Raw genomic sequence first — 26,158 nt, 5'->3', positions numbered from 1 at the left:
AGAAGGGACTGCCAACTCCCATGATTTTTGACATTGGTCTTAACGTCTATGCTTTCATAGACTGTAAGGCCAGAAGGGACCTCGGAAGCCCACAGGGTCACTCCAGCCCCCTGCACCCAGCTGGAAACGCGGGCAGGGTGGCTCCACTGGGGCACGAACCCTAGACCTTCTACCTGCGAAGCTTGAGGAATGTGAAGAACTTAGCTCTTTCTTATATATACACGTATATAAATAAATATATAAGAAAAATTAAGGTCTTCGCATTCCCGAAACGCAGACTTTAAGAACAACGCCAACAACTACGGGAGTTGGCAATACACGTGGAGCACGGTCTTCACTGTGCTGAATGGGCTCCACCCCAATTCCAGCCCATAGTTCAAGCTGAGGCTATGCGGGCAGGCAGGTCTCAGGGCCCCTGATGGGCGGGACCGCACCATGTGCGCAGCGCGGTGGAGGAAAGCGGGGAGGCACGGCCTGGGTGACGTCACAAAACGAGCAGCTTCTCCCTCCCTCGCGAGCTGCACCAGCACCAAGCCATCCCATCATACCCCACGCCGCCCCGTTGCCAAGCCCCCCAGAGAAGCGGCTGCTAACAAAGCAGGGTGGGGTCGGGGCGGGCGCGCAGGCGCAGTGTGCGCAGGCAGCCGATTGGCTGGGCCGGGGCGCTGCGCAGGCGCCGTGGTGCCTTCCGCACGAGGAAAGGGGGCGGGGCACAGGCGCAGCGGGAGCGGTTGGCGTTGGTGGGGGGGGGGGGGGGGGTAGTTGGAGTGCGGGTGCCATGGACGAGTTCCAGTCGGGGGAGGAGGTAACGGCTGTCGGGGTCCGGCAGCGCTGCCCTGAGCGGGGTTTAATGGCAGCCTCCCACTGCCTGCGGAGAGCGTGGAGCTGGGCCGGGCTGAGGGGATGGATGACACAACAGGCAGCCGGAGGGGCGGCATTTGGGGCCCAAAGTTTATCCGCCGCCTCCCCCCAACTAGCCAGCGAGCCATAGGGCCAGAATAAACCCTATCGGTAGAAGCCGCCTATCCCAGTGACTCCTCATTGGTCAAGGAAGATGTCTGGTGTAAAACAGCCCCAAAACCTTGGATTTTTGAAGAGGAAAAAAAAAGAGAAGCTTATTTAGTACTCCCGTTTTGATAATAACACTCACTGGCTGGAAAATGGCGATGAATTTTTGAGTGTTTCCATGCTCTGCTCAAAGCTGACGCTCTTTTCATTTGTTTTGCAGACTGCTTTTGTGGTGGATGAAGTGAGTAACATCATTAAAGAGGTGAGGCAGTAAGAGGTCCTGCAGCGTTCTCGGTGGGAGCTTTTTTTTTTTATCCTTAAATGCAGTGCAACCTTGAATGCTAACGCATCTGTTAGCGGGCACTAGAAACGCATCCTTTCTGTGTCTTGACTCTGACCTGAAATATCCCCAGCATGATTTTGGGGATGTCCTTGAATGTGGGCTGACTTGCCAGGGGTGTGACGTGCCATCAGGCCCTCTGGGCTACATGAGCGATGTGGGGCTGATCCATGGGCCAGGTCAGGCCAGCTGTTGGATCCAGCGCATGGGGCCAGTACGGGATGGGAGCAGCCTGCAGCATGTGCCTCAGGCAGCCCCATACACCAGGTGCTGCCTGCGGGGCCAGTCTGAGACCTTCAGGCGTAGGCTGGATGATCTGCACAGGCTGGATCTTTGACACCCCACTCTAAATACAGATTTTTAAATGATGGAAACCCTGTGTATACAAGGGCTTGTTTTTCATTTGAGCTTAAGTTTTGTGTGGATCCTGAACAGGACAGCAAGTTAGCTTCTGGGGTCACTCTTCTCAAGGTGTGTTTATTTTCCTCCCCTGCCCCTATGTATTTGATTGTACAAGCTAAATTTAGTGCATTAGAGGTGGTGAATGCATTATAGCTGAGCATTGCTAAGGAACTTGCATTTTGTCTGCTGAACTTCCAAGTTTGTTTGTGGTAACCGTGGTTCCTTTTGTAGATGGTTAATACATTGAGAGGTGCGTTTGCAACACAACGTTCAAAACACAGACCTGTAGCTTTGTAGCCTTGATCAGGCAGCGTTCCTGTCAGTAGAATTAATACATTTGGCGAAACGTACTACATTCTTCTATGAATGTGAGAGGCTTTTCCTGAGTACTGTGTTATCTGATTTCTTGGCTTCCTCTTTAAAGAAGCAAGGTAAAGCTGCTGTAAGCAAAATACGTTTTTAGTAGTATCGAGTGTACCTGCTTATCATGAAGCCTACATAACTGAGATTCAGGATTCATAAGTAGTTGGGTAGGCATGTCTCCCTCAGTTCTTTTCCTTGAATATGATGATGTTCAGTACAGCTAGTCTTATCTTATATCAATAGTCAGCAGTTACTGGTTTGGGGGGGGGGGGAGAATGTGTGCAGTCTTCACAAGACACTTTTTCCAGTGAAAAATCAAATTAAAACAAAGTTCATATTTTACTTCTTGATCCAGCTCTTTGCAAGAAAACTTACAGTGATATCTAGTGAATATCTGAATCTCTGTGACTTTTTGAAACAGAGTGACTACTTTTGCAAGTGCATGGTATATATTTCCCAACTTAAATTTGGGACCTGGGGTGAGGATGTCCAGGAAAAACAGGAGTTAGAATAATAAGCAAATGCTGAAGATAAAAATAAATATGACGAAGTGGAGCACCTTGCTGAAGTTTTGCTCCTAAATTTTTGATAGCTCCTGCTGTGCAGTTGGACTACTTTTAATTAAACACCATTGTGTTTTTTTATAGTTAGTTTAAATACCATATTCTCAGTAAGTTTAGTGTCTAATATTCAAAAGTGTGTAGTACTAAATAGCTATTAAAGATCCTTAGCTGAGTGGTGCCAGTACATTATTTTGGTCATTTTTAGGCCATAGAAGGCGCAATAGGTGGCAATGCCTATCAACACAGCAAAGTAAACCAGTGGACTACAAGTGTGGTGGAACAAACTTTGAGTCAACTTACAAAGCTGGGGAAGCCATTCAAGTACATTGGTAAGTTTTGTTTAGTTATTTCAGTGCGCTGGAAAAACTGAAGTTCAAAGCTCCCCATATAGGCAGCTTATTTAAAGGTGAATGGCAAAACTTTCATTTAAAGATCCTGGTTGTTACTAGTTTAGGGAATCAATCTAGTACAGTTTTTTAAACTGTGAATTAACATGATACAAAAATGGTTATAAAACTGCTTATTGCAACACATGTTAATTATTTATCAAATAAAACCCATAATATGGCAGTCAGCCTAGAGCATAGCATTTTGCACACAGTGGCTAGAGTCCTGTTTCTGTTTTTGGGTAGAGACCTGACAGGTAAAGAATAAGGGTATGCAGTGCTAGCTCTGAAACTGAAAACAGGATAGCTGCAACACTATACCCAAGCTAATTCTCCCTGTTTCTTCACAGCTACGCTGGTTCTAGAACCTAAACTAGCATTTCAAAACTGCATTGTATTGACCAGAAATTGTGCTATGCAAGCAGCAAGTGAGCAGTGCTGCATTACTGCGTAGGGATCCTCAAAAGAGGAGGTACCCACAGGGAGTATTTGTAGATCTGGGAGATGTCCCCATCTCTTAATGGCACAGCTTAAATATTTCACAAGACCATGCTTCTTACTCCAGGTTGTATAGCTATTGGAGTCCTAGTCATAGACCACGACTTACTTCACTTTCCAAACTCAGCACTGGCCCTTGCCCACAAAGGATTTATGATCAGACTTTCCTGTTCTTGGGTTTCATGCACGTTACGTCCTGAGCAGATAACTTACATTGGTTAGCATCTTCGCTTCTCTTGAGGTTAGTGAGTCTTGATCTAGTTTTCTTGTACTGCTTTGAGGTCACAGGATCTGTACTTCTGCCAGTAAATTTGAGACAGGACTTACTAGACATCAGTCATGGTTAGCTTCAGAATTTATAGATGTAACACGCATCCTTATTAGTAATACTAAGCAAGAATGTAAATTTGATTGGTTTGGCACTAATGAAACACTTGTGTTTTAACAGTGACCTGTGTGATTATGCAAAAAAATGGTGCTGGACTGCATACAGCAAGTTCTTGCTTCTGGGACAACTCCAGTGATGGTACAAGTTTTGATTCAATTAAGTTGCTCTCTTAAGAAAAAGCTAATTTAAAATATTTTGGGTTTTATTCTTGAACCTAAACTGTATTTGCAAAATACTGCCTGCTCTTGTGCGAGACTTAACACTGTGTTTTAACAGTACAACACTTCATCTGAATTTTTGAGAGTTTGCTCCTCCAGGAGGACTTGGTATATTTTGATATACATGAAATGGGCAGCTAATACTCCCTTCTAAAACAACAAAACCTAATTATTATGGCAGCTTTGTTCTGGATTGGAAGTAGAATGTTCTCTAACAGAACAGTTCTGATCGTGATAAGGGAAATGCATACCTCTGTGCAGTGACTAATGTTTCTCATGGCTTTAAATACTTTTCTGTTTGTAGGAAACTGCACTGTGAGATGGGAGAATAAGACTATGTACTGTATCGTCAGTGCCTTTGGACTTGCAATATGATTGCCTTGGGATCATTCAGCTTCTTAACCAAGTCTCTTGAATATCAATACTTCCATTCCATGTCCACTCCAAACTGTGAAAACACTGAAAAACTTGTTTTTAATATACTTTTTATGTAGCTTTTCAAGCGTAGAAATGTGAAGAACAATTTGTATGTTGTTACATGGATTTTGTACTTAATATCACACCAGTGTTGACGCACGGTCTTAAACACTTCAAGGACCTCTTCAAGGTGCTAAAAAAATGAAACCTGCTGCACTGTAAACATTTTCTTTAGATTTGCTTTCTGAACTTAAATTAAGACACTAACTTTCATACTTTGTACTCTTGGTTAACATTAAATTATTGAAGTTCATAACCTTTAGTGTGAGTGTCTAAGCTCAACTGTCCCATCTTAAATTCCAAGAGAACTTTCATACCCTTCAGTAACTAGTTGCTTTCAAGGTGGTAGCATAGATGGATCATCAGACTGACTAGTGTATGTATTCAACACTGCAGAAATTGTCATAGCAGTAGTCCAGGGGTGTTGCCTCAAAGACCATCTTTTTTAACAAATAGTAAACAAAAAATCATTGCATGCTGGGTGTGTGCACATGCATGTTGTTTTTATTGCAAAAGAAATTCCTAATTTTTTTATTTATTTATTTTTTTTAAAGCACCAGATAGGGAAATAAGGTCATACCACATTGATTTGCTAACCTACCTGATGATGCTGAACTTGAGAGGTTTCTCAATTTTGGGGGAATGCTCTGCAAGGAAGAGATGACTACAGCAGAAGACACAGCTCCTTAGAATGTGTCCCATAACATCTTAAGGTCAATGGATGCAAAGTTAAACTTGTAACATCATTTCCAGCAAGACTGCTGTTAACAGGATTGTTCCTGGGTAAAGAGCAGTGAGGTAAAATGCACCTTATGTCTGTTTCTCACTAAAACTTTTAGTGGAAGGTCCTCTAAGTCAGCTGTCATCCCTACTTCCCGAAGGGAAGTATCATTGTATCTATTGACATGATTTCATAGTTGTAGTGACTTAAATACAGTTTGCTTCTGAGAAGCTGAAAGCTTAATTAAAAAGATCCAAGTTCCCAGACCAGAGTGACTCTAGCATCCCTAGGCTTTTATAACAAATTGTCCTGGTGATTACTAAATCCCTTACTGAATTGGATTACTCATGAATAAGCGTTGGCAGGACTTGGTCACTGTATTTTTAAATTATCCAGCCCAGTTTTCATGCTTTACCTTTCTTGGTTGACATTTTTTTCCTTTCCTGGCACACACAATAGAAAGGTTATCTTTTTTCTAGCTTGTTGTCTCCTGTCTTTTTTCACTGTTTAATTCCATTATCAAACACATGCATTTGTTGGATTTTTTTTTTTGTGGGTCCAGGAGCCATTCAGTATCTTTTGTAGCACAAGCTCAAATGCCCACAATTTTTGTTTTCAAATGCCTTTACAAAGTTCGAGTTTAACAGCTGTATGTTGCTATTGGGTATATCTATGCTTTCAATTACTAATGGAGTCACTATACAGGTAAAGAGGCAGGTAACTGTTTCATTCAGATTCTTTACTGTTCTCTGAACTTTGACTTAGCCCACAACATGCTTCATTTATGCATTTATTGCCTTCTGTTAAGATGGCATTCAAATATGTAGTCTGAGACTCGCTCCAAGGCCTCTGTGTCAATTCTGTTTTTCCAGTATGGTTGAAATACTAACCATACTGTTGTGTCTTTTTCCTGCCACAACTACTGTTGCAGTAAGTCTTTCAGCTCTTCCTGAGTCGTGGTGATCAACACAAGATCATCTGCGTATCTCAAATGACTAAACCTGCCCTCATTTCTCAACCCCCCAGCACAGCCAGCCAACATGTCTTGTAGGCTGGGGGGTTGAGAACTTTAAATTTAAGCCTGTTCAGGTTCATGGCTACTAAAACTTAATCCTGAAACTACTTGGGCTTGTAAAGTCCCTATATTATAAAATGCCTTGGTAAGGAAAGCCATAGAAGTGTCAGGCTATAATCAAGATTTTAGTATTAAAAAATTAACCCTCAGTCAATAGGGGAAAATAAGACTTAAAGAGGATTAATACACACTTTAAAAATACCTATTAGCAGATACCCATTGTACTCTAAACTGAGAACTAAATTGCTATTGCATATGAGTAATGCTGAGGCAACAGCACAGGTAATCAGCACAGATAAATTAACATAATCTTTGCAAGCATCTGTTTTGGGCTTATAGTTCAGACATTAGGCAAAGCCAGCTGAATGAACTGAAAAAAATCAGGTCGAATACCTGCTTTTTCCTCTTAGTTTTCCCTGCTCTCATGGCTTTCTCTACAGCAGAGCTGTCCAGCTCTCAAGTAGTTGGGGTGAGGGGGAGGGCACATGCCTAATGGGCTACACCAGGGCAAACCACAGGCCCTTGGGCTGCATGGATAGTCCTGCTGTTGCACTGTGCACCTGCATGGCCCTGGATTCACCCCCTGCATGGTGAGCCACATTGCCCTATGCCCCCTGGGGTGGGGACATGAAGCAGCAGCCAGAGGAGGGAAGGGGAGCCCAATACAATAGGGGTAGTAGCAGCAACTGGTCTGGAAGTTGTGGGTGGGGAGGAGAGGGAATGCAACTTAACTCCTAACAGATCAGGCCCCCAGTTGGACAGTCCTGCTCTACATTAAATTAACTTATTGCCCGTATGGTTCATCAGTGTATGCAACTAGAAGCCTGAGGCATAAACAAACTGAGCTAGATGAAGACTGTCAACTAGAACAGAATGGTAGCCATTTTAGAATTATTCAGTTTTTGTACACATATACGCCATATTGATCTTTTTCTCTTGGGGAATCTGCTCTCCCAGGAGAAACCACAAGTGTACAGATGTCCAGGACTCTTCTCCAAGAGTGAAAATGGCTGTTCCAGGAGAAAAATAACCTGGGAATAACTAAGGTTAAATTACTCTCAGGAGAGTTTCTTCTAGGAGAAAGAAAATGTCTACATACTCTCTTCCGAGAGAAACCACAGCATAGTCCTCCAGCAGTGTGCTTTGTTCCTGCTTCTCTCTTGGGGGAAGACTGTTGCTTGCTGGACTCTGCTGCTCTGGCTGAGCAGGGAACAGAACACATACTCTTCAGTACTCTACACTGAGCATTCTGGGTCAGCCAATCAGTGCAGCCTTGTGCACTGCTGCCATCTGTCCCTGAACAGACTGGGAGTGCAGAGCATGCTGAAATGCGTGGACAGGGGCCCCAGAGCTTGCAGTGCTGATGCCATGCAGCCATCTGCTCTTCAGGGGCTCAATGTTCAACTATCTGTTCAGGGATCTCAGGGTAAGTTCTACCAGGAAAACAAACCTGGGAGAATTCTCCCAGGTTATTTGACTGTGTATGCAGTAGGGGTGTGCGAAGTGGGTCTTATTTGATTCGGATTCAGATTCAGCTTGAATCAGGGACAGTGATTTGATTAGTTGATTCGGATCACTGTCCCCGATTCAATGTGGCTGAATTGGGCCCTGAAGATTTGATGCTGATTCAGAGAATCAGCGATTCGGATGTAGACAGCTTTAAAAATGTTTTCTACATACCTTGAGGTACCAGCACGGCTTGTGAACGCTGCAATGATGAGGCACATGGAGAATCCCACAGGAGTGTTGGGGAAGCCCTCCACGTGCTTGGGGGTGAACCCAGAAGTGGACCGGAAGTATTTCTGGTCCACTTCTGGGTCCATTGGGGAGCATGCTGGGGGGCCCCCACTCTGCCCCCCCAGCTTGGCAATCAGCCTCAGGGGGTCCCCAGATGCCCTCCCAGACCCAGGGAACACCAGTCACTGAGCTGGGGGGGGGCACAGGGTGTCCCCCTGCATACATACTCCCTGGCAAACCTGGAAGTGGAATGGAAGCGTTTCTGGTCCACCTATGGGTCTGTGGGACGCTCCATGTGCCCCAGCACTGCAGCATTCATGAGCCACCTGCTACCTAGACGTATGTAGAAAAAACATTTAAAGCTGTGTCTATGTCCAAATCACCAAATCTCTCCAAATCGATTTGGAGGGTTGTGATTTGATTCAGAGAGATTAAAGGGTCCTCTGATTCAATTCAGATTCAGAGATTTGGCTACTGAATCAGGTCAAATCTCTATCGAATCGGGGACCAAAGCTTCGTACAGCCCTAGTATGCAGCCATAATGTAATGTGTAATGTAACTATGCTTAGTATTTGAATATTCATTTGACCAGACAGAGCAAGAACGATGCTACTGCTTGATCCTCTTTATAGCTAGCCTTTTTTTTACCTTGTATTATTATCTCTGTAGTGTTTTCCCTTTGGCCTTCTTGTCCCGTTTCCTTCCCCCTGCCCAGATCTTCACCTATTCCTTTTCAGACTGCCTCTTTTTCACTTTGTATTTTATGTCTCCCTGACTTTTTCCCCTCCTGCTCTCTTCCCCCTCCCTGTTTTTCCTTTTGTCTTGCTTATCTCTACCTATTTAAATTTTCACTGACATCCCTCCACACTTTTATTTTCTCTCATTCCTTGGAGTCTCAGACCACCCTATACCTGACAAAGGGTGATTGTGCCCAAAAGCTTGCTAAGAACTTGTTCCCCAACTACTCAGTTGGTCTAATAAAAGATATCGCATCAAACCAAAGAACCTTCCTATTGTTTGCTATTTTTGACAGTGAATTGGGAGACCCGGATTGTAGAAATTCTGTTCTACTTAATATTTTAGACAAAGTGGAATATCTTCGATAGGTAAGATTGACTTTTGTCCCCAGGTATGATCTAGGCGTGTTTGGGACACACTCCTGGGAAATAAGACCTCTGGGTTCACCTTCCTATTCTAAGTCGCACAGAGGGTGGTTTTGAAGTGGGAGTGCCATAACCAGGTATAAAGTACACACTCTGTCCTGAATTGTCTTTATTTAGGGCCACAGGCAAGACCCACTGAGTAGTTTGGTACCATCAAGAATTAGGCTGTTCTGTACATGTGTGCCGGTGGCACTGTGCATCCTGGGGGGAGGTTGAAACCTAGGTGTCTACAGTGTTAAGGAGCAAAGGATATAAGAACATAATTCTCATCTACATGCTGGGGCTAGTGGGTACTTCAGCCCCCATTGTGAATTTAAGCAGTATCATAGGTCTGACTTCCTTCTCAGGAAAATAGACCAACTGCACTGATACAGGCTACCACCCTCCTTATTTACACTTTCACAGCCAGAGAAAAACTCCGCCAGAAGGAAGCTACCACTCAGCTTGCTCTGGGTCCTGCTGCTGCTATTGTGTCTGTTGGCTGAATCATGCCATGATTGCAGGCATTTTTGGGAGCCTGCTAGTTACCCTAACCTACCAAGAATGCTACTCTACAATGGTGGGGACCCAGTTATATGTGAATATGACATATTCCTTTGCTACTGCTGGGTGGCGAGAGATGTCATGATGTAGGGGTAAGGTGTAAATATTGTCCATCCCACCCCACTTCATCATTTCCTCCCCATTGCCTCCCTCAAATGCTCATGGGTTGCCACTTATTCAGTTTCCTTCTTAAAGGAAGCAGAGGTGAGCACAACTGTGGATCCAGCTGGCAGCCAAACTATATGTCCCAGCAGCCCCTGCCTGCATGGCTGGAGCCACTTTTTGTGAAAACCCTAGCAGCAGCTGCATGAACATGACAGCATGGGGCTGGGGTTTCTGTGAAGACTGGCAGGTAACTAGTAAACACCAGGGGTGCCTATAAATGTGCTGGGGGGAGAGAGGGAGGCAGAAGGGAGCACTTTAATTAAAGTAGTTTCCAGAGCTGCTCTAATTAAAAAACACCACAGCGTCACATGTATTAAATCCATGAATGTGAGATGCTTTAACTACAGCACATTCAACAAGCTTTAGTTAAAGTTTCCCAGTAGCCATTTTTAAACCCATGGGGGCTTATACACATGACACTGCAGCGATTCTAGAGCATTGTAATTAGAATGTGTCAGAGCATGTGTATAGGCACCTTAGAAGTGTAAACTCTTGCTAGGACAGTTTCAACTGTGGCAAGTAGGTAAGACGCTCAAGTCAATCCCTTTCTACATATCAAGTTTCTACATTATGTGGAAGACACAGAGGAATAGAAAAAGGCAATGCTAGGTTATTTCATCAACTAGAAGGAAAATGGCACCCAAATACACTAAATATATAGTATAAAATTTTATTTATGAACATATTTAACAGATTTTATTGTGCACATGAAGTCTTCCAAGTTTCTCAGCACCCGTTTGCTGAAAGTAAACATTTATTAAGTTTGCTTTGTATGCCATACCAGGATGAAAGATTTCCCAGGTAAATGAATGATTTGTTGTCACTAGCAGTTTCCCCAAATCGCATAAAGAATACTAACACATATCCCTCTGCATACCTTCTCAAAGCAGCCCCATATTTACAGCTTCTCATTAAACAGAGCATTTATCTTACACAGTTTATACCACTTTGGTATATGATTTTCCATAGTTTTGCTTCATTTTACATTTATTTACAAACTTTTATTTATTTATTTTTTTTAAAAAGGTCAGCTTTACAGAAGCTTAAGGATTTGATGGAGTTAGTTACTGGTGTATTCAGAATATGGCAAAAGGGAACAACCAGGACTATGTAACTAGAATATGAAAACTGTCTCTTTGCTTAGAAAAAGCTTAAAAATTGAAATTTTTTTTCAAAGAAATTTTCCCAAAGCAGTTCATGACTATGTTAGAATGGATTTTAATTGTTAAGAAATGTATGCTACCCATGGTTGACACTATCTTCTGGCATGTTCTGGTATTCTGCTGATTTATGCTTCCCCATCCTGGCCTCAAAGCACAGAAAGTTAGGTTCTCAATTTTTCATTAATTAATCATGTCTTAAAGCAGATCCCACAGCTAAAAACCAAACATGTTAACTAGAAGTAGTATCATTCCAGATTTATTAAGTGAAAATCTGAACTCAGAAAAACAACCCCAAATAAATAAGTCCTTAATTGTTTTAACAAGCAACTGCAAGTCTAGATTAACCTGACTCCAATTGTTTGTGGGGAGGCAACTGACTGCAAAAAGTGATGCTACCATTTGCCATAGGGAAAATATGCAGACAGCCAAGCAAATTTCTTACACAAATCCAGGAACCTTGCACTTCATCCTTTCGTTATTACAGGATTTTATGCTATTTTGAGACATACATGCAACCAACCTCCCCAAAATGTTTATAATTGTTGCCAATGAGTCTCTTTAGGCATTTTTACATGCATTTCTGATGCCGCACCGGGCGCCTTTAATTAGCGAGCTGAGCTAATTAGAAGTGCCTGGTGCTGCATCAGGAACAAATGCATCAGTGGCGCAGCACACATCAGAGCTGCGAAAATGGCAGTAGTGCACTTTGAATTAAAGCACATTGAACATGTTCTAGTTCAAAGCGCACCACTACCACTTTCTCAGTGCTGACATGTGCTGCGCCGCTAATACACGATGCGCGAGGCTGCCAGCACACATCAATTTACGTACCTGAGCAGACTCGATTAATCAAGTCTGCTCTGATGTGGATTTCCAGTGCATCAGAGCAGACTCCCTACATGTAAGTGCCCTTTGGGTCCAAATTATATTCAGTGACACAAAGCATGTAAAATTTCTTGTGAGACTTTGTTACCTTTAATGCTTTTTTACAACATACTGAATTTATGTTTTACCAAGCTTACTTTGTTTTACTGTAACACTGCTGCAATATAGAACACAGTATGGGTAAAGCAAAGCTGCTAAAATATATGAGCTGCTTACAATTAAAAGGAACAGCGCTTTACTTTAAATTTGATGCGCCACCATGCCAAGCCCAAAAGAGGCAGTGTGTTAGCTGGACTTGGCTCACCTAACGTCTGTATAGATTTAGTGGGGCTTTTTTGACACTTAACTAATAGCTGACTGAATCAGCTAAAAGCACCAAAAAGCCCTGCTGAAGCACCCGATCTATACGGATGCTGTGGAGCTGGGCTGAAACAATTCACTGCTTCTTCCAGTAAAGCACAGGGGGGTGGGGGGAGTTCTTAACGTTTGTAAGCAGCCATGATTTCCACAAAGAGCTGTCAATATTTCTAAAGTGAGATAAATATATTTTTAAAAGTGCTCATCTTCCCTTCCCATCCTTCCTATTTCTATTCGGAATGTGGTAACAGAATATTTAATAAAGACAAAATGGGACACACCAGCCTAGGAAAAGCTTCTAAACACTGTGATTTCTTCATGTTATATTTAAAACAAGTTTTAAATTAATAGATTCCTAAAACTTGACACAGATAAGCTTCATACAATGGGCACATCTACACATGATGCTACGTCGCTGAAGCAACGTGCTATGGTGACATAGTAGTGGCGGCCACAAACAGTGATGTTGCAGCTACAACAACATAGTAACGTGCTCCCTCGGTATAATGCATCCCTAAGGCGACGTAGGGGCTAAAAATAACTGTGCACCACTGACATGGCACAGTAACGGCCATTATTGTGCTGCCATTTAGTACTTACAAAAGGAAGTACTAAATGACAGTGCAGTAACAATGGTGCCGTAGGGACATGTGTAGACATGCTCACAGCATCACAACCATCCCAAACTGTGATGAGCAGCAATATCCTATATGTATAAATATTTTAGTAAAATGGCATATGACAGGAAAAGGATATTTAAAAGGAGCCAAAAAACATCTTAAATGCATAAAAATAAAAATTATGGAAGCTTAAGAAGCCTGAGCCTGGAACCCTGACTCCCACGAGTCACTGGAATTTTCTGAGTGGAGGAAGAAATATGGTTGGATCCGGAGTTTGACTTGACATCAGTCTCAAGTGTGTGCATGCACTCAGCTACTCTTACAGTCTTTTTTTTTTTTTTTTTTTTAAAGGAGTGCAAGATGTAATAGCCACTGCAGTTTACAAGACAGCTTAAATATATACCTACCACAATTTTTCCATGTAATGTTACAAACACACCTGGTGCTCTTAAAATACAAGTTGGATTACTTTGTCCACATGGCAATATTTTGTTCTTCTCTTGGCTGTGGTCTGTACTAGAGAATTTTGCTTTTAGAACAGCTGTTATGAATGCTCAGAAGACAAATTGCAGTGGTTCTTAACACGGCACAAAGAGGTCCCATGGACATACCGAACTCTTGTAATTGAAGTGGATTAAAGTCAGAGTTCAATCCCCTTTGTAGATGGGTCTCTCTATACAAGCCAGCATAATGGCATGTCTTATATGGTCTGTCAGTTTTCCTGGTTTATGTGGGTCTGCCACAGCAAAGGGAGACATAATTTGGAGAAGAAAACTGATTGTGAAACCACAAAACCTAAAGACTCAGGGACAGGTGGAGTATCTGGAAATAGCTTCTTTAAATGTTACTGGAAATTGGCAGCTTCTCTTTAAAGACAAAGCTCCAGTGTAGTGGGAACACTGGGAAATATCTTCTTAAAGTGTCAAGAGGAGCAACATTCTAGTAAATGCTTAGAAGTTCTGCACCTCACTCTTCCAGCACAGACTGGAAAAGGATAATTGCTAATAATCACACACAGCAATAGTATGTGTTGCTGTTTAGTTGTGGCTGAAAGAGCAGATTGATCCATATGCTGAAAATGTAAAGCAGACTCTTTCACATACATTCAACACATCAGCAAAAGCAACTTTCTGCAACACAGAGCAACTGTTTTTAACAAAATGCCAGCTTAGAAAAAAGATCCAAAGCTTAAAAGAATGTGTGTGTTAATACAGGACATTTTATCCTGTATGCTTTGCAGAACACACATACATTACCCCCCCAAACACATACACAGAAAGACAGCAGTACTGTTTCCCTCTGAAGTTTGAACATTTTAATCTATATATTTTGACTCATTTTAATTTGGTGAAGAGTCTGAAGTAACCTGCCCCTTAAATAATTGCACACTGCTTATTATATAACATTCGGGTTATATATTTTTGGTGCAAAAGAACTTGAATGTTTGTACTTGTATTACTCATTAAATTAACTGCTTGGCAAAATCCATTTTATGAACACCTAAAAATAGGTATTTAAGCCTATTATGCTACTGGCCACTAAAAAAAAAAACCAAACAAACCCTGAATGTTGCTCCTCAAAGGAGAAGCAGGAAAGATTATGGTTTCTCAGAACCCAATGGAAAACATATCATTCTCCACCTCCGATTCAAGTGAGTTAGAGAAAAGGAAGAAGAGGCACTTCAATTTTTAGTGGGCATTGTACATTGCAGCTAGAACAAGTTGCATAAAAGTGTGAACAGATTAGGCTGCATGTATTCCTCTAAAAATAAGTAAGGGAGCAGTTTTAAATCAACATAAACACTACTCCAAGATGGTACTAAACTGCGAAAGCCCCCTTGTTTCCACAGTCTGTTCTCCAAGGATGTGCTTTTACAAGACATTTTCTAGTGTAAAAAGTTTCGGTTTTGTAGCACACCTTTTCAAGCATTTCCATTTTTTCTCCTTCAGTTTTAACTCTGTAAACAGAAATAAGAAGCAAGATGTCCTTCCTTGGGATATGGGGAAAAAAATAAAAATTGCTTTCATTTCTACTGAACAAGTTCATCCACATGAATTCAATCACTATCCGACTCTTCTTTGTACTTGGCTCTAATGGCTTGGCCATTCTGGAGCGGCATTTCTTCATAGTCACTCCTGTTAAACAAACCATTGTAAACATCCTGAAAAAACAGCTAGTTTTCAAGTGTTAACTATACAAGGAAAGTTCTACAATAATTTACTGCAAATACAAGGAGATTTTTGGGATACGGAACAATAAAGAATGCCTTTTCTGTTTAGCACGTGAACAATACACACTTCTGTCTGCCAAAGCAGTCCTCAAGGTATGCTTCCACTGCAATGCCTCTGGAACCCTACTGGGCGGCTGGTAATGTCTACTCAGTGGCAAGGCAGCAACTATCACTACCAAACAGAAGCCAGGCCTGCACATGCACAGACAATAAATCCTTACACCTAAAGCAATGTAACAGTTAATCCATACAGAAAACACACTTAGGTTATGGTTATACCACCTTATCCTCATTTTGCCCCGACAACTGCTGGTGTGGTGCATTTGACCAAGGCTAAGCTCTCAAGGATAGAGAGCACCTAGGTGCCATTCCAGCACCTAGCCCAGTGGGGCTCTGACCTAGTTGAGCTTCTTGGTGCTACTGTCATACTAATATCTGGCTCACACCTGAACACATCTGGCAGTTTTTCTGGGTTTTATTAACACCTTTTGACAAATGTTGGGCACTTAGAATGACAACTGCTGCACAGCAGGACAATGTTTATTTTAAGTACAGCCCAGCTTCCAATGCTTTCCCATTTGCTTCCTACTATCCTTCCCAACTTTGGCACCAGAACTGTCTGTTCCCTCCTGCTACTAGGTTTCTCTGTTGTAAACCCCACCCACTTGCATTCCCCTACTATAACCTGCTGTTGTCTTCATCCTTATCTTTAGAGGAAGGGAATGTACCTATTTGTACCAGTGTCAATGAACATGTTTTTTGGATGCCAGATAAGAAAAAACAAAATAATAGGAAGTCTCATCGTGTTTATATTCTGGAAGGAAGCCATTCAAAATGCAAGAATCAAGCTACAATTCCCTTCTTTTTTGCATTCAGTGTGTCTGGATTTTGCTATGAACAATCTCAGGTTTTCAAACGTAATTTGAGTAAAAGGCATTCCATACCCCAGCCACCCCCTGGATATTTCTTGCTATCACTGCTTACCCATAAATCACATCATCATCTGAATCATTCAGCATAGAAAAGGCAGGATTGTCTTTCAATTGTGACTCTGTAAAATAAAAAAGGGTTTCATTTAACCCAAAACATGTATTACTGACTGGCTTTAAACTTTTACATTAGACCCCAGCTTTTATCCACAACTCAAGCAGAAAACTTAACAGTTTCCAAGACATTTATAACTGGGATCCAGATGGAGAAAAGGAGCTGGAATCTATCATTTAAATTCTGCATTGCCTTTCTTGTGAATGCTGGCATGCTGTAGAGCTGAGAAGCTGATATCCTTCCTAAAGCCATCAGAAAATAGGTATTCTTCATACTGCATCACAGCAACATTATTTCCTCCCTGCACAGCTTCCCAGTGCAGTATTCTGAAATACCAGGTATAAATGATGTGAAATCAAAAAGAACCTAGGTGGAAAGTACAGACAGGCTCTTTGTGATGCTCAACTCCTTTCCAAAAATTTAGGATGAAGGTACTGGCAGTTATGGCATCTAAAACTATTTAATTATTACCGTACATAGAGGTTAACAGCTTAATAAAGGTATTTTTCACCGACATGGAAGGTAGTGAAAGGAACTGATGCAACTATGATGAAATGGAAGATGTACACTTCCCACTGGTTTATTCAGGACATAATTCTCTCGGTTTCTGTATAAAGGCTTGTAGATAAATACATCTTTGATGCAAGTTGGTAAAACTGCTGAACCTATCATGGAAGCCAAGTAGTAAAGGGATGGAGTGAGGTCTGGGGGAGAAGGGGGCAAGCAAAAAAATAGTAATCACGCTTTGAGAACAAAATAAGGGAAAATAAGGAATGAAAATTAGTCCATTTGACTTTGGGTTTTTTAGCATAGAAAATCAGAGCTCCCCTTGCCCCCTTAACTGACCAGGACACATCCAATTGCAGCTGCCCCCCACCCCTGCTTTGAGGTGCTGAGCAACCCTGATATGCTGGTGCCCTGCCCATGCCATTGCCCCTCACTCCCAACCCACAGCCCTCCCCCAAACCCTGCTGGTGCCCCTCACTCCCCACCCACAACTCCCCATCCCCCTAGCCTCCAGGGGGGGGAGGGGGAGCGGGGAGAGAGCTGCCAGGGCTATGGGGCCAGGAACCCAGACCCACAGCCCGCTGCCCCCTTCAGCAGTACCTGAACCCTAGCCGTCACCCATGGGAGGCAGCAGCTGCTTCAGTGGAGAAGAGTGCAGAGTTTGGCTCCCCTCCACCACAGGCAGCATGGCCAGAGCAAAGCCTATTGGGAGCTGGGGAGGGGTGCATGCAAGCTGCCCACTGCAGGCTTGGGGCTCCCTGCCCTGTTGCCCTCTTCCTGGGGCCTCCACAGCCCAGTGGGCAGGACCCGGTGCAGCAGGAGAGTGGGGCCAGGTGGGGAAGCTCGTTGCTGCCACCATGGCGAGGTGCTCTCTGCCTACCCAGGCAGCGAGAGACAACTCCGCACCGCCACCTCTGCCCCTGATTGACCATGGCAGTGCAAGGCTTACGACACTGAGCTTCCCCACCCCGCTCTGCTCTGCCAGATCCCACCTGCTGGGCTCCGGAGGCCCCAAGTGATAGGGCAGCAGGGTGGGGAGCCCAAGCCTGCAGCAGGCAACCCACCCCTGCCCCACGAGCAAAATCTGGGGGACACGTACCCCACCATATAGGGAAATGCACGCAGCAGCAAGAAGCCAGTCCCCCCATGGCCCCTTGGACGAGCTGCCCACAGCCCTGTCCCTCTCCCTGAATTCCTGCCTTGGGCCCCAGCCCCAGCCCTGCCCGACTCCCTTCCTCCCTCACTATGGGGGCCTCCATTCCCACCCCACCTCCCCCGCTAGCTGGATTTACCTGCGGGACCTGAACTCAAGGTTGCCTGATGGCCATGTGCATGTGTGCATGCATACATGCCTATGGCACCCCATGCTGACTGCCTTCCTCCTGCTTTCCCCAGGCCCTTGCAGGCTGGAACTCTGCCAGCTTGCAAGGGGAAACTCACCATTTCCAACCTTAGAAAGAGACAATCCAGGTTTTCAGATGAGAACAGGTCTAGCAACAATTATTTTTAATACATATATGAAGCTAGGAGTGGTACCATATCACTGGAAAACAGCATACTTATAGTTAAAAATGGGAGGAGGCAAGGATCAGAAACTTACTGCTCCCACCTCAATAATACTGACAAATTCAGGGTGCAAGAAATGGGGCAAAATGAAAGTTTTCCAAAGGTAGTTTGTGCCACACTATCCCAATAGCTCTCTTTGATAACTTTTTTTTTTTTAGACAAAGGTGATGAAATGCAGTAAAGCATTTGATAAAGTGCCACCTGGGAAACCAGTGAAACTAGAGAAGATGGGGATTACTAGAGGAACTATAAAGCAGAAGTGCTGAGAAGGAAAATATCAGGCAGGAGGGAAGTTACTAGAGAGTTCCTCACAGACAAGTTTTAGGACCAATTTTGTTTAACGTTATTAACAACTTCAGCTCAAGAAATAGAAGTATATTGATGACATCTGAAAACCAAAATGTTAGGAGGGACCGTTGATAAATAGATGGACCAAAACATCATGTAGGAAGAATTCAGTAACACTAAAGAATCATCATTATTACCATCAGTCCCCTGGATCTAGGGAGTGACCCAGTAAAAGTACAAAGACCAATCACAATAGCCATTCCCTTCAGGACTAAAAGTATTCTTCTGTGGCAATCCCTCACAGTTGAGGACGACTGTCTTCCATGGATTGTCTTATCCGTGTGTCCGAAGATGGTTGATGAGGCCTATCCGGGATTGACAGACTCTACTGCAGCTTGGACATGTGTTTCCATGTGAGATGGGTGGTGCTGGATTCTTGATTTGGTCCGCAAAACACTATTTCTGCTGCTCCCACTGAAACCTCACAACAGGAGATGTAAAAAAGTACTGAGATCCCTGCAGCAAGCTCTTCCTCCATTTGGGGCAGTCCTGGGCTATAGTCTCCCACAAGTTGACATAGATGTTGCATTTTTTTTAAGTTGGCCTTGAGGACATCCCTGAAGTGCTTTCTCTGCCATCTGAGAATAAAACTTGCTTCAAGAGTCGGACATCCAGATGACACAGCTGGCCCAATGAAATTGATGTTGGATGATCATTGCCTCTATACTCACAGTGCTTGCTTGCAGGAGGACACTAACATTGTTTGTCTTCCTACTAGATTTGGAGGATCTTCTGCAGGCAGCGTTGATGGTACGTCTTCAACAACTTTAGATGTTACCTGTACATTGTCCATGTCTCAGCTCCATACAGCAAGGTGGGGATCACAATTGCTTGATAAACCATGAGCTTGGTTTTGGATCTGATGTCATCATCTTCAGAAACATATTTCTTCGGGTGTCCAAAGGCTGCATTTGTACATTTAAGGCAATGCTGGATTTCTTCAGCGATGTCAGCCTTCTGTGAAAGGTGGCTTCCGAGGTATGGTAAATACTCAATATTCTCCAGAGTCTAACCATGAATCAGGATTACCGGAGCTGGGGACTGTTCATTAGGAGCTTGTTGGTGGAGGACCTTCGTCTTCTGAATGTTAAGCATCAGTCCCGTTTTCTTGTATCCCTTGGTAAAGATGTTGACAATGGCCTGAAGGTCTGCTTCTGAGTGAGGATATAGTACAGCATCATCAGCATACTACAGCTTAGTGACTGAGGTTAGGGTGGTCTTGGTTTTGGCTCAGAGTTGGCTGAGCTTAAATGGCTTACCATCCATTTGGTAGTTTAGCTCCACTCCAGCTGGAAGCATGTTGGTGATTAGAAGCAACATTGCAGCAAGGAATATTGAGAAGAGTGTTGGCGCAATGACACAGCCTTGCTTAACTCCCCACTTTAACTTCAAAGTGGAATGAACTGCAACAGTGCAAAATACAAAGTCCTACAGTTGGGGATTAATTAAAAACTTCAGCTATAAGCCCAGAAGCTCATCGATCTGGAGAAACTCCCCCCGCGAACAGTCCTCACTATCAGTTGCATACAATGACTATAAGCTGTCAATGCAATGCAGCTGTGAAAAGAGAAACATGCAGGAAAAGTATTGCCAGAAGAGATAGGGAAGTGTTAGTGCTACTATGCAAAGTGCTAGTGATGCCTCATCCGGACTAGGGGATATACAATGGTCATTCTTGCTCAAAAAAGATTAATTTGAACCGGAACATGTACAAAATAGGACTATTAGGATGACTAGGGAAATGAGGAGCCTTGCACAAGAAAGGAGGGACTTAGAACACCGTGACTTGTCTAGTTTAGCAAAATGAAGGCTGAGAGGGCAAAGGGCATATGATTGCTGTCTATCAATACATTGTGGGGGAGAAAACAACATGGAGGAGGGAGAGCTATTTAAACTAAAGGATTAATGTTGACACAAGAGCAAATCAATATAATTAAGTTTAGGCTGGAAATAACATTCTCAACCATTAGAACATTGAAGCTCTGGAACCATCTTCTCCTGGGGAGGAGTGGTAAAGGAGTAAAATACTTGATAGCCTTTAGGAGAGAATTCAATGACCCAGAAGGTCCCTTCCAATCCTGCATTCCTAATTAGCAGTTATACCAGCCCAGAGACCGATTCAATGACTTACTACTAACGGACTCATTTTTTGATTTAACTGGCACGTGGTCAAATACCTCCTGTCCAGTTTTATTTCTAGGGGTGCACCAGTAAAGATTTTCTTGGCTGGTACTGATCCATATCAGCCAATACCAATCTGATAGCCAATTTACAGGAATGCAGCTGGGCAGCTTGGACAGCAGAGTCCAGCTGGGGGAAGGGGCTGGGGGGCAGATTAAGGCCCCCACGGTGAGGGAGGAAGTGGGGCAGGGGCAGTGCTGCCCAGCCAGGGCAGTAAATGCAACCCTGGGAATGGGGCGGAGCCACAAGTGGCTCCACGCCACTGCGTGTACCTCTTGGGGAGGCATGACGGCATGTGCTCCGCCGGATTTGTGTGCACGGCAAAGGTGGGCTGCCCACTGCAGACTCAGGATCAGGGCTGCACCAGCCTCTTCCCGGTGGGGGGATGGCGCTGGGAGGAGTGGCTATGGGGTGGGCTATAGCCACCCCAAAGTTCCCTGTAGCCACCCCTCCCAACACTGCCGCTGCCTGCCCCAAGCACAACCCCGGCCCAGCCCCCCTGCCGGGAAGAGGCTGGCACAGCCACAGGCCCTGAGCCTGCAGCGGGCGGCCTGCCCTCATCCCACGCACAAATCCAACGGGGCACATGCCCCCCATGCCTCCCCCAAAGTGTGCACGGCAGCAGGGAGCTACCCCCCCTTTCCCACCACCCCATGCCCCCCTGAACGAGCTGCCTGCAGTTCCGTCCTACTCCTGGGGTCCGATTCACCACCCTGGCTGGGCAGCACCTGCCTTACTCCCTCCCTCACCATGGGGGCTTCAATCTGCACCTACCCACACCCCCTTCCCACCACAGCCAAGCTGCCTGGCTGCATTCCTGGCCACATGCATGCTGAGGCTTCACACAGGCACTCAACATTTATCGGTGACATGATCAGCTAATAAAAGCCAATTACTGATCATGTTAAATTTTCCTTTTATCAGTGCCAGTCTGATATGCCACCGATATATTCGTGCACCTCTATTTATTTCCTCCTACCCAGGTATAGATTGAAATAATTGGTTCCACTTGGCCATTTGCTTGTTCCCTCTAGTGGTGAGAAAAAACTCTGAAGTCCCCCCAGCATATTTATAGTTAATATTTAGAGCAATAGACAATAATTAAAATAACTGCTTATTTTCCAGCATGCTAAATATATGCAGTAACTGGGCTGGGAGGGGGAAAGAACAGGTTACCAACTTGGCTTCTATAGGCTGAGCTCACTGCATATGCCAATAACTCCTTTAATTTCTACATTCTATTCCCCCCCACAAGCTCCCCATGTGCCAGTCTCCCAACCCCCACTATTTAGGACTCTCTGCAATTCTCCTCCCCTCCCCAACACAAAGATCCTGGGGTCCCCTCAAGGTCTCTCTTCCTACTGGCAATGGCCTTCATATACCCTCTCTTCCATCCTTTCTGCTATTGTTTACCCCATTCCAAGGGCCCCCGTTTTCCTCCATGCCAGCAGCTCTGTGCACTCCATTCTACACTGGAGTATGGTTTTACCCCCCATACTAGAAGTTCCTCCCATGATTTTTCACTTATCACAAACCAAACCTGTACATACAATCCTTTCCCCTCTTCATCAGAACTATCTGCCTGGAAAATCAATCAATCAATCAATACATCAACATGTTAAATTCTCCTGGAAGAAGTAGTAGATGCACTGAAAGGCACTAAGGGGTTCTTTCAGATAGGTTAGCCTACGAATAACAGCAGAGGTGCCTGAAGCTGTGGTTCTGCTAATAGCATGGTACGGACTTTATGCATCTAATTTTCACACACTCAGATTTCCAGTTTTACCTCCCAAAAATCAGGAGTTCCCAGAAATTTTGTAATTGGCTGGCTGTGATGTTCAAAATTATCACAGTACATAGCGCAAATGTAGTAGTGTCACGGATTGGTTACAAACACATTTCTATCATTGCTACTGGTTGTTCAAAGCTGCTCCGAAACATGTGCAGCTTGTACTTAATAGAAATAAAAAACAAAACAAAGCTCTAAGAAGACAACCAATGCATGTGTTAAGATGTCTACTAGCACAGCAGTCCTGAACTTCAATCTGAAAAAAATTACAGGAGTTGACTTACCATATAGTGCATTCTTTGATGGGGAATACACAAAGGCTAGTGTGTAGAGATAGAAGTTCAACAAACCATAGAATGATAAGAATTCTGCTGGTGGTAGTGGTCAAGGACATTACATAATACAGCTCAATCAATACAAATTAAACTTTTAAGCGAACTACCACTTACATGCAAGGCAGAATTTTCCCTACAAAGGCTGTCTCTAAAATGCTGTAATACTTTGTACTTTGTACAATTTCAATGTACAGAGTTTTTACTATATTGTCTCAAGTTCTGGAATATCATGGATTTGCTTTCACTGCTAAACGAAACAGATTTTTACTCCAACCTTAGGTCTCACACACGTTACCCTGAGGTGACATCCAGTGAAGACTAGGCACTTAAATTCTACCATGAGATAAAAATCTCACTGTGGGGAAACGGAGCCAAATCTTTGCAGATTTACATCTTGGGAAAACTGAAGTGCCTTAACTGTATATTTTACCCGAGGATAGCTCCATGCAGTAGTTACCCTGGTGTAAAATAGCGTTTTTCCCCAGCAGTGAAAGCAAGCCCTGAAGTCTAGTTTGATTTTGCCTTACATTACATTAGAAAGAAGGGATTGTGCAGAAACAGGACACTAAAGCAGTTACAGCTCCTCAGAACATGAGGAACATGTATGTTAGAGCTCTACATTTTGGTTTCTGCTTGTTCCCGACAACTTCTTAGCTAACACTGAACGTCTGCAGTCCCATAATCAACTTCAGAACCTAGAGTCAACTGTATTCTAGTGGTTCAAGTCCAGAAGCCAGAAATAAGTTATAATCCTGGCCCCGATACAAATACCAGACGTGGCCTCTAGGAAGTTGCTCAGCTTCTTTGCCCTGACTTTTCCCCATCTCTGAAATGGGAACAAGGCACCGACATACTTAAAGACTGCATGTCAAAGTCGACAGAGACAACTCCTTGACCGTGAAACCAGTTTTGTGGCTCTCACTTTGTTAGAAACTTATGCATATAAAAAGCTATTATGTCTAGACCAGTGGTCCCCAATGCAGTGCCTGCAGGCGCCATGGTGCCCCACAAGGTTTATTCAGGTGCCTGCATGCATTTTCACAATCAGTAAAAATGATTATTCGAACAAATATTTTTTACATAAATATTTTTGTAAGAAAAAGGAAGCTGCATTTTGAAGTTGCGGATCTAATGCAATTTTAAGTAATGGACGAGATGATCGGATTGATCTAAATCCTAAACTTTAATATTCATATTGGTGCTTGTTGCTTTTTCTTTAAATTCGAATGTGCTCTTGGGCACCAAAACATTGGAAACCCCTGGTCTAGACCATGGATGTTAGACTTCCCTGGGACCCCAGGCTGGATTCAGACTGCTGGGCTCCTTGTGATCCAGATCCAGACACAGCGGTGGCAATGGAGCAAGCAGTGGTTAATGCAGCAATCGCTTGCCCCCTCCCTGCACTGCCAACATGCATTCCCAATGGAGCTCTGTACTCTGGATTTCAGCAGTGAGCCCTGCCCTCACTCACCCCATCCCTGTGGAGATCCATAAGTCAAGGGACACTGCTCTGCAAGCCAGAGCTAGCTTCTGGGCCACATATTTGACACCCCTGGTCTGTCTTCAATGAATGGGGCTACACATCCCAGTATTAAAAAAAATATCAGTGGTTGGTCATCAGTGACACTGTTATAGCACTGGAGCAGCTGTACCACTTGTATAGCAATAAAACATGATTTCCTTGAAGTTACTAAGGTAGATAACTGGAACAAGATGTGCATGAACCCTTCTAGCTGTACCATGCACACTTATTCTGTGATAATCTAGTTCTGTAGTGGAAACCCAGCATCACCTAGAAAATGAGAAATAGCAGTCAGCAACACTACTTCCAGATGCACTTTATAATTATGCCATAATCAACCTGGGTTAAACAACCTTTGCTGAGCAAGAGGTGAAAAAGCACCAATCCCCTGAGCCAGCATGGGGATCCATTTAAATGAAGTACGTAAAACTTTTTATAAGAGACTGGAAGTCACAATGGAAGGATATAATTCTGATAATGAGTTGACAGCTCTGCTACAAAGTTGTCCTGTAGTACTTGTGCACCAAAGCGCAGATAAAGTATAACGATGCTGTAGGAGAAGCAGTGAAAAGAGACACAGTGTGAGTACATGAAATGAAATCTGGTAACATGATTGATAAATATTGCCAACATCTTTTACTTTAAGAAAGTTTAAAAAGATTAGAAAGGTTACAATGCTAAGAAAACATACTTTAAAAGCTTACCTAATGACAAGTACTACAAAGGTCAATGCAGTCAAGAATTTTAACCTGAGATCTGGAAAGATTGAGAGGGGAAAAAGTGTCAGTCATCTCAGAGCTCAGACACACAGCTAGGGAAAAACAACCTGTTTGTCAAGGAAAAAAGAAAAGCACTGCTTACCAATATAAGGCATATTACGAAGTTCTGAACATGCCCTCACTATCAGGAACAAAAGGTACAAAATGTATATGGCTGCCACCACAAGGAAGAAGACTTTCATACCCTATAAATACAAAAATTGTTGCAGTTTTACTGAGCCAGAGGTCCACCATCTCCAGAAGTACGGAATGGAGGGCCATTTTTCAGGACAGGCAGGGTGGAGGAAGGAGGTGTGATGCTGGGACTGGCTGTGGTGGTTGTATCGAGGGTTGGGATTTTTTAAATTATTATTTTTGTTTGTTAGTGAGGGTCCCGCAATGGCAATGACCACCTCCATCAGTGGAATAGCTTGATTCTCAGAAATTTTCTAAAAATGACAAATACATTTCCTGAAAAGATAGAGGAAACTGAAGTGATATAGATAAGGAATAAAGGATATAGGGGATTGATAAGGCCTAACAGAAGTCACCTCTCTGTGCCTCACTGGAAAGTAATGAGTCACTGAGTTTATTTCTGGTAAGTCTGGAGAAGCCCTGAGTTGTTGCAATTGAGTAGCAGATGTTTAAAAGACAGTTCTGACCATCTTCACTGATACGGCTACTCAATATGGCATTCAAAGGAAGACACCATGAAAAATGTGCCCAAAGACATTCAGGTGTTAAGGTCAAAAGGAGCATTCAGAAGTCTTTAGAAAAAGGAAAGGGGGGGAAAAAAAACCCCCAAC

At 43.5% G+C, this 26,158-nt stretch overlaps 3 protein-coding genes across 5 annotated transcripts in view; 1 reads left to right on the top strand and 2 right to left on the bottom strand.

Annotated features, from left to right (window-relative positions):
- Positions 1–649, bottom strand: part of SYTL3 (synaptotagmin like 3) — a 68,405-nt gene extending 67,756 nt beyond the window's left edge. For both annotated transcript variants that reach the window (XM_059714524.1, XM_059714522.1), the window contains exon 1: positions 435–649. The gene's annotated coding sequence lies outside the window, so the exon portion shown is untranslated. The remainder of the gene's footprint in view (positions 1–434) is intronic.
- Positions 650–737: 88 nt separating this feature from the next.
- Positions 738–4,899, top strand: DYNLT1 (dynein light chain Tctex-type 1). Its single transcript, XM_019479864.2, has 5 exons — positions 738–805; positions 1,229–1,270; positions 2,882–3,005; positions 4,009–4,086; positions 4,471–4,899. The coding sequence occupies exons 1-5, from the start codon at positions 779–781 to the stop codon at positions 4,539–4,541; spliced, it is 342 nt and encodes a 113-aa protein (XP_019335409.1). The 5' UTR covers positions 738–778; the 3' UTR covers positions 4,542–4,899.
- Positions 4,900–10,703: 5,804 nt separating this feature from the next.
- The window catches only part of TMEM181 (transmembrane protein 181), a 66,785-nt gene continuing 51,330 nt past the window's right edge, over positions 10,704–26,158 (bottom strand). For both annotated transcript variants that reach the window (XM_019479713.2, XM_059714531.1), the window contains exons 12-17: positions 25,456–25,558; positions 25,299–25,350; positions 25,062–25,144; positions 23,022–23,111; positions 16,287–16,353; positions 10,704–15,207 (exon numbers count right to left, since the gene is read on the bottom strand). In XM_019479713.2, the coding sequence (XP_019335258.1) occupies positions 15,129–15,207; positions 16,287–16,353; positions 23,022–23,111; positions 25,062–25,144; positions 25,299–25,350; positions 25,456–25,558 (474 nt within the window). In that variant the 3' untranslated portion in view covers positions 10,704–15,128. The remainder of the gene's footprint in view (positions 15,208–16,286; positions 16,354–23,021; positions 23,112–25,061; positions 25,145–25,298; positions 25,351–25,455; positions 25,559–26,158) is intronic.

The sequence above is a fragment of the Alligator mississippiensis genome, chromosome 1, assembly GCF_030867095.1.
Source record: "Alligator mississippiensis isolate rAllMis1 chromosome 1, rAllMis1, whole genome shotgun sequence".
NCBI classification, from domain to species: Eukaryota; Metazoa; Chordata; order Crocodylia; family Alligatoridae; genus Alligator; species Alligator mississippiensis.
This window is presented reverse-complemented; position numbering and strand designations above follow the sequence as displayed.